This window comes from Theropithecus gelada, chromosome 3 (genome assembly GCF_003255815.1).
Source record: "Theropithecus gelada isolate Dixy chromosome 3, Tgel_1.0, whole genome shotgun sequence".
NCBI lineage: Eukaryota > Metazoa > Chordata > Mammalia > Primates > Cercopithecidae > Theropithecus > Theropithecus gelada.
This window is the reverse complement of record NC_037670.1, coordinates 50,060,947-50,069,577: the sequence shown is the minus strand read 5'-3', so window position 1 is coordinate 50,069,577 and position 8,631 is coordinate 50,060,947. Positions and strand designations below refer to the sequence as shown.

Here is an 8,631-nt window from a genome sequence, read left to right as displayed (position 1 = left end):
AGCAACTTGTAATTCAGTCCGTTTTCCAAGTGGAAATGGTGCCCTACAGAAAGAGATGCCCAGCACACCTGAGGCCTCAAGGCCTTGGAGGACAGGTTACCATTCAAAGGCTGTGCCACAGACCTTGCCAACAACAGCCAGCAAACCCAGTCCCTCCCCACATCCCAGGGGCAGAGACAGATAAACTGAGAAAAGAAATACTGTTTATATCCCATGAACTTTTAAAAATTAAAACTCTTTATTTAAACCTCTTAATAGCATCTTACCAATTTGGTGGCAGCAGCAGCAGCACTACCAAAGACAGATATTTTGAAAAGCATTTACAAAAATACATTGCACAAAGTCCTATCTTGCATCTTTAAAAATAAATATTCAAAATATTTCCACCCCAAATCCCAAATCAGTTTTAGATAGGAAATTTTGATTTATATATGTAACCTGTAATATATGAAACATCTGTACATTTTATCCGCTTTAACTGCATAGTTCCAATTCTAAGGAGAGTGAAAAAAATGCTGCTTGATGTATGAATAGTTTCGTGGATTTGAGGACTGTTGTGCAATATACAGAAAACCAGTCAGCACCATCGTTTTGTCTTTTTCTGAAAACACAACATTTACGGTACACCGAAAACTGTCTTAACCCAACACAACTTAAATAATTCTTAAGGTAAAACATCTGTAACACTTTAAGTGCCTTGCAGATATCTCATTATTATAAAGTCTGCTCAGTAAAACAGTCTAAGTATTAAATAGTAATTATAACCAGAGAGTCTCACGAGAATCACGTGAGAATGGTGACAGCTGTGATAAAAGGCAGATTCCAGCCAGAGCCAGTAAGAAGTGCTGCTGAAGGAAAGAGGATCATCCTGAAATGTAATGGCTTCACGACCCTGACACACCAGACAGCTCCTCTGATCACCACCAGTGAAGAGAGGAAGGCTCAGGGTATCTCGTGCTCCCTATTCAGCAAAACTCAAAACGACCCCTGAAAACACCCAAGGTGAGATTTCTGGGTTTCTGTTTACTGTGAACCCCAACAGGAAAAGCCTTGCTGAGACCAAAGAACCCCATCTGGGTGTTTGCTTAGATCCAAACCAGCCTCCTTCAAGTCAGACTGACTTCAGCCTACAAGGAGAATGAAACGCTCCCATATTCCACCACGGATATTAGTACAGCGAGTCCAGACTGGAAACCTTTCTCAGAAGTAGAGCAAACAAAGCAGAAAAACCCATTTTAGTCATTTCCCCATGTGGAGACTTAGTACGTACTGGTGCTGAATAAAGGAAAATCCCGGCTTGAAGGAAAGGAGTTTAGAACTCTGAAAATTTGGTGACATTGTTTTTCCCTGAAAGAAATGTGTGTTGGATTTAACAGATGAAATTATCTGCCCTCCAAAAGTCCTTTAGAAGAGCCAGTGCAAGGCTCAAGACCAAAGCGTCAAGAACACGCCAGACTCTCAGCTTCCTCTGCTTTGCTCCTGTTGTCAAGGAAATGCAAATACAAAGAACTTCCCATTAAAAACAAGGAGCGTCTGAGACACGTGTTCAACACGCTTCCCCTGCTGCTGACCCCTCTGCACATGCAGTCAGTGAGCACCCAACAGGTGGCGCCAGGGCGCCCGTCACACGCTCTAGTCCCTGGCCAGCAGCCACGTTTATTGAAGGAGTGGCACTGTCCCATCAGTGTATATGCCCTTGTCCACGAAGGATTCCAGTGTTTCAGGCTGTCCCAGTATATACAAAAATGTACAAAAATAATGAGTAGTGTCTTCACTTGACAGGTTCGCCATGAACTCTGAACCGATACAGACAGGTGTACTCAGGATGGCCCCAGTTAGAAAAAATCCGAAGTTCCACTATTTGGAAAACTCTGTCGTCGGGTGTTTTCTGAAATCAAGGAGGAAAAAACAAAACAAAACATGTATTTCGTATTTATAACCCCAAGCCCAATCACTTCCCCAAATATGACGTCTGACAGGAAGCAGCTAAATTGGAAATTAACCTTTTGTTGTTGTTGTTGAGACAGAGTCTTGCCCTGTCACCCAGGCTGGAGTGCAATGGCGCGATCTCAGCCAACCTCTGCCTCCCGGGTTCAAACGATTCTCCTACCTCAGCCTCCCGAGTAGCTGGGATTACAGGCACGTGCCACCACGCCCAGCTAAATTTTGTATTTTTAGTAGAAATGGGGTTTCACCATGTTGGTCAGTCAGGCTGATCTCGAACTCCTGACCTCGTGATCTACTCGCCCCAGCCTCCCACAGTACTGGGATTACAGGTGTGAACCACCATGCCCAGCCGGAAGTTAACTCTTTAATATGATCCTTGTAAGTAATGTATCACGGGGCATGAAGCACGGGTAAAACTGAGAACTCTATTAGCCACAGAAAGGCTCATTAATGCAGAGCCAGGAAACGCAGGTTAATGTTTTTCAAAGGCTGGTCCTCACGCTGCTTTCCAGTCTGTTGATGCCGGCTGGGCCCTGCTGTCACGAGAGGCTGTGGGACTCAAGAGACCCCAGGGCAGTGCAAGTCCCGGTTCTTACCAGGGCCTGGAACATCTGGAGCGACTCCCCGTCCTGATCATACGTGAACTGTCCCAGAAGCTGCCCTTCTTCCTGATACTCATTTTCTAATCCCTGAAATCGAGACCATACAATCATGAACTAATGGAAAAGTAACACTGAGCAGAGAGAACTGTTCCCTTCCACAGCTAACACTGAGCAAACAGGACCGTTTCCCTCCACTTAGTTAGAGAAAGTCACTCCTCCACGGCACAGTCATGAGGCCTTCCCTGGAAGGAAGGGGTGTGTTTTGTTGAGGGCTTCACATAACCCATGACATGTCCTGAGGTCAGCACGATTCCCCCCATTATACACATTAGGAAAACTGTGGCCAAAACAGGACACACTCATGTATGTCAGAGAAGTGACCCCGCCCGATGCACAGACCATGCTCAGCTGCTGCCCTCTGCACAGTGGAAGCTCTGGAGCACCTGCTGAGCCTGGGGAGACGAGGCCTCACTAGTGGGAGGAGGGGCCACAGAAGACCGACTCCAGCAGGAGAGCAGGCAGAAGGGGGTGCTGGGCCAAGCTGGGGTGTGGGGAGTCAGGGCTCAGTGGGGATAGAGATTCAGACTAGAAGATGGAGCAGCTCTGGAGATAATAGTGGTGATGGCAGCACGACAGTGTGACTGGACTTAACGTCACTGGACTGTGCACTTATTAAAATGGTAAGCTTTATGTTGTATTTTACCAGAGTCAGAAAACTAGCAGAAGATACAGGGGACTATTTGCATATCTGTTTTGAAATGGGAAAGGACTTTCTAGGGAGTTCCAGCTCCCTAGATCTAAAGAAATTCCAGCAAGTGAGTAATTACTGCCTCTGATAATCACCAGTGAAATAAAAATACAGGGCTGGGCGCGGTGGCTCACGCCTGTAATCCCAGCACTTTGGGAGGCTGAGACGAGCGGATCATGAGGTCAGGAGATCGAGACCGTCCTGGCTAACACGGTGAAACCCCGTCTCTACTAAAAATACAAAAAAATTAGCCGGGCGAGGTGGTGGGCACCTGTAGTCCCAGCTACTCGGGAGGCTGAGGCAGGAGAATGGCGTGAACCCGGGAGGCGGAGCTTGCAGTGAGCTGAGATTGCGCCACTGCACTCCAGCCTGGGCAACAGAGTGAGACTCTGTCTCAAAAAAAAAAAAAAAATACAAATAGCCAGGCGTGGTGGCGTGGCCTGTAGTCCCAGCTACTCGGGAGGCTGAGGCAGGAGAATCGCTTGAACCCAGGAGGCAGAGGTTGTGGTGAGTTATCACGCCACTGCATTTCAGCCTGGGCAACAAGACGAAAGTCCGTCTCAAAAAAAAGAAAAAGAAAAAGAAAACGCTAGTAACACAGTGCACTGACTTGGCCGTAAAACATGCTGCTGGCCTCTGAAACCGTGACGCCACTTGTGAGTGTCTTGTCCATGGGGATTAGTGAAGGTGTAAAGGAGCGGCAGTTACACAGGGAAGCAGAAAAGGGAAAGAAATACTCAGTGAGAGGAGAACCGGCCAGATAAACACGGAGGATTGACGCTACTTGAGGATGGCCATAAAGTCTAACTGCCACTGAAAAACGCTCGTAATACAATTTCCTTTTTTTTTTTTTCCTTTTGCGACACAGTCTCGCTCTGTTGCCCAGGCTGGAGTGTAGTGGCTCAATCTTGGCTCACTGCAGCCTCGGCCTCCCAAGTTCAAGTGACTTTCATGCCTCGGACTCCTGAGTAGCTGGGATGACAGGCACACACCATGCCCGGCTAATTTTTGTATTTTTAATAGAGATGGGTTTCACCATGATGACCAAGGTGGTCTCAAACTCCCAACTTTAGGTGATCCACCTGCCTCGGCCTCTCAAAGTGCTGGGATTACAGGCGTGAGCCACCACGCCTGGCCAATTTTTTTTTAAGGGCAGAAATACTTTTATGAAATGTTTTATGAAAATTTTAAAGGTTCATAAACACTACTGTCTGAACTGTAATTTTTTTTTTTTTTTTAAGACAGGGTCTCACTCTGTTGCCCAGGCTGGAGTGCAGTGGTACAATCTCAGCTCAAAGCAACCTCCGCCTCCTAGATCAAGTGATTCTTCTGCCTCAGCCTCCCAAGTATCTGGGATTACAGGCGTGCACCACCATGCCTGGCTTTTTTTTTTTTTTTTTGGTATATTTTAGTAGAGACCGGGTTTTATCATGTTGGCTAGGCTGGTCTCGAACTCCTGACTTCAGGTGATCCGCCTATCTTGGCCTCCCAAAGTGCTGGGATTACAGACTCAACTGTATTCTTTAAAAGGCATGCGGAAGAAACCAGAAAGTATCACAGTATTAATGGTGGGTTTTTCTGGGGCTGGGATCATGGCAGTCCTCTTGTCATTTAGCTGCTCCCATGTCACCCAGTTGCCCGAACACCTGTCACAGGCAACCTGGCAAAGGCGGCGAAGAGCAAAATCCTTAGGCGTGTCTGCCTTGGTCAGTGTAGTACTGTATGTAAAGTGGACATCAGGTAATATGCCATTTCTAAGTTACCCTCCCTGGAAAAACACTAGAATGTTCCCCTCAACACTGAATCTGCTGAGAGAGGGCGGCCGGAGGCAGCCGTCCCCAGTGCGCTCACGTCACTTGCTTTCATCTGTGGGAACTCCCAGGAAGGTGTGGGAGGAGGAGAGGCGGCCACGTGCACTCACATAGACAGCGAAGTCCTTGGGGGCGCTGCTGATGTTGCCTGTTGGCGACAGCGTCTTAGGAATGTGCTCCAGAGTGAAGGCAGCTGGGTGGATCATCATGGAGAGCCTCACCACCAGGTACCCCTGGGAGCCTTTAAATGCCCAGCAATTACCGGGGTAAATGTCAGGCTGAGGAAAGGAAAAACATGAGGACTCAGAGTGTGAGCATGCTCTTACCCACTTAGAAGCAGTAAGAGGAAAGGCTGATTATACTGAGCTAAAAATAATTTTTACATGGTAGAAACTGCCATGAGCAAAATCCGAAGATAAGCTGGGAAAAACATTTGTAATTCACTCCTCAAAGGGCCATTATCTCCAGCCTGTATGTTGTATAAAAGTTAAAATGACCAGAACCTTAAAGAAAAATGGGTGAGACATACAACATACTTCAAAGAAAAGGTGAACGTCAGTGGTCCTCGGTCGTGGGAAGATGCCCTCCACCCTGCACAGCAAGAAGGGACATCATCACAGGGAACCACCACTGCCCCCTATCCGACCAACATCAAATCAAGGGTCTAACAGAGTCTGCCGCTGACGCCCTGGGGAGATGCACATTCTCACCGCCGGCCACGGTGCGGCGTGCAGCCCCAGAAGCGCAGCTTGGTGAGGTCAGCCCACTGTGCACACATCTGCCTCTGGCCTGCAGTCGCACCTCCACCTCCAGGTGCAGGGACAGAACCGCAGGATGCAGATGCGACCGAGAGCACGCCTCACAGCGCGACGTCCCCAGGCACACACAGGGACTGGCTGAGAAGCTGCAGATGCTGTGTCCAGGCAGTCATGCTGCTGTGTGCAATGGAGGAGGCCGCCATGCAGGCAGCCTGCCTTCGGTGTGTGAGAATGACACACACGTTAGTTCATGTTTAGACGAGACGGTGAACAATGGGCACATACCCGCCGGCTTCTCCTCTATGCCAGCTGTGCATTTACTGCCCCTCAGCCCCCAAGCCACCCTTCTGCTGCGCTTTTAAGATGGAGCTGAGCCTTGAACTGCTCTCCCTTTGCCAGCGCAGAGCCTAGCCCTTGCCAGCTCAGGGTGCTGGAGGGACACTGAGGTTCCCTGGTTCCCCTCTTGGGAGTGCTGCAGCCAAACGCCTGGTGAGTCACCCTGCTGTGCACAGGCTTTCCCAGCATGCTGGCACATTCCTCGGTGTGGCACCACAGCAACTTCCCCGACGTGCAGTGAGCAGGGCCACGCCCTCGCCCAAAGGTCTGGAGCGACCCTCTGGTGAGGCTCCACTGTGGTCCCTTCCATCTGCTGTCCCTATGTTCTGTAAACGTTCTCTTTACTTCCCAGGAGCCGAGAGCTTCCCGGTCCAGTCCCATCACAGTGACGGCGGTTTACATGAAGTCTGTCCCTCCAGGGACGTGCAGTTCCTGCTGAGAGAGAACTGTGCCAGGGAGGGCTGAGCTCCACCCTCTCCCTCAGTCTCTGAGACACTGAAGCCACGCTGCACTCTCACCCCCAGATCCCCACCAGCATCACGCTGACGACGCTGCGGGCCAGTGAGCTCCTCTGGGAGGGTCAGGATCACCAAGCCTGCTGAGAAGGAGGTTACGGCCAGGAGCAGGAGAACCGCCATGCAGGAACACCGTGGCAACCCCGTGCAGGAAACCTGTCGGCCCTGCCGGGTGACACAGACTGTGCCGGTGGCGCTCGCGAGCTGGCACGGAAAAACCAGCTGCATGCCAAGCGCAGGGCTGTGTGGCTTCACGGCAGCAGAGGCTGCATCTGCCTGCAGTGAGGAGGGCTCCCGGCTGCGCCTTCGGGAGCAAAGTGCTGGTGAGTCTGTGTGCTGCTGATGGCCACAGAAAGCCAAACAGTCCCGCTGACCTGACACTTCCACCAGGGTGGCCTGGGGACGAGATCATGACGACGACAGTCCCGCAGGACCTTCAACTTCAGGTCACGGGCATGTCATGAATCCTTTCAGGCTGGACTTGTGTTTTCCAAGTGAAAGCTGTCTTGGCATTGTTCCACATACAAGGAATTACTGGACTTTTCTTCAAAACATGTCATGAATATTAGGCAGGATTTGAGTATTGAGGCAAAATAGATCTATCTGTTTAAATTCTCCATCCTTTAGTGCTTTAAACTTGTAGAGTCAATAGTATAAAGTATTAAACGAAGCCACAGAAAAGCAGTACACAACAAGGACGACAGCAGAACGTCCAGGAGACGGGGGGTGAAGGCCTGGGAGACGGGGGGTAAAGGCCTACACTGAGGCCAGACAGCAAGGGCCTCCCCACCTATTCTCTCTCAACACCCGAGAAAGCACAGCTGACACTCTCGTGACAGAAGACCCACAGCCCCGAGCAGGAACAGTTGCCACTCACACCACCATGGCTGGACCACCCAAAAGAGGGAGGGAGGAAGGCCAACGGGACCAGCATGTGCCACATGGTCCCATCTTTGCGACGCTAAACCCAAGCCAACAGACGTGTAGCATGGAGGCTACACGGGGACTCCTCGGTGTGGGAACACTGCTGCTGCTTGCGGTACCAGTTCCACAGACATGTTCATCTCACGAAGTTCTGCCAGGCTGGGGACGTACGACCTGTGAACACTAACAGAGCCCATGCTGAAGAGCAGCTCCGGCCACCGGCGGCCACTCACCTGGATGACCACGCGTGGGGACTGCGAGAAGTACCACAGCGGGATCCCAAACAGACTCATCAGGGCCGTTTTGGTTTCGTACGTTTCAGAACAGCGAGTACTCAGGATGCTGCCACCTTAAAGCAAAGTTCAGATCAGTCTCAGGGCCCAGTTCCACCATTTTGGAAGCAATAGTATTGCACCTCTTAAGGATTTACTCAGAATGTTTTCAAGAAAAGTGCTCAACATCACTGATAGAGAAATGCAAGTAAAAGCTGCAATGAGATTTCCTCTCCCCGCCGTTAAAATGGCTTCTATCCTAGAGACAGGCAGTAACAAATGCTGGTGAGGACGCGGAGAAAGGAATCCTCACGCACTGTTGCTGGGAATGGAGACTAGTACAACCACCATGGAGAGCGGTTCGGAGGTCCCTCAGAAAACCCACAACAGAGCTACCATATGACCAAGCAATGCTACTCCGGGGTACATACCCAACAGAAAGGAGGGCCGTCTATCGTAGGGAGATCCACACTTCTATCTTTGGTGCAGCACTACTTGTTTACCATGACTAACATCTGGAAGCAACCTAAATGTCCACTAACAGATGAATGGGTTGCATAAACATAATGGAGTACTACTCAGCCATAAAAATCAATGAGAGCAGGCCAGGCGCAGTGGCTCACGCCTGTAATCCCAGCACTTTGGGAGGATGAGGCAGACGGATCACTTGAGGTCAGGACTTCCAGACCAGCCTGGCCAACATGGCGAAACCCCATCT

General features: G+C 50.1%; 1 protein-coding gene across 4 annotated transcripts in view; it reads right to left on the bottom strand.

The window, feature by feature from the left end:
- Window positions 1–218: 218 nt before the first annotated feature.
- The window catches only part of SUN1 (Sad1 and UNC84 domain containing 1), a 57,808-nt gene continuing 49,395 nt past the window's right edge, over window positions 219–8,631 (bottom strand). For all 4 annotated transcript variants that reach the window (XM_025378675.1, XM_025378678.1, XM_025378677.1 and 1 more), the window contains 4 exons: window positions 7,875–7,990; window positions 5,219–5,386; window positions 2,544–2,636; window positions 219–1,888 (listed from right to left, as the gene is read on the bottom strand). In XM_025378675.1, the coding sequence (XP_025234460.1) occupies window positions 1,772–1,888; window positions 2,544–2,636; window positions 5,219–5,386; window positions 7,875–7,990 (494 nt within the window). In that variant the 3' untranslated portion in view covers window positions 219–1,771. The remainder of the gene's footprint in view (window positions 1,889–2,543; window positions 2,637–5,218; window positions 5,387–7,874; window positions 7,991–8,631) is intronic.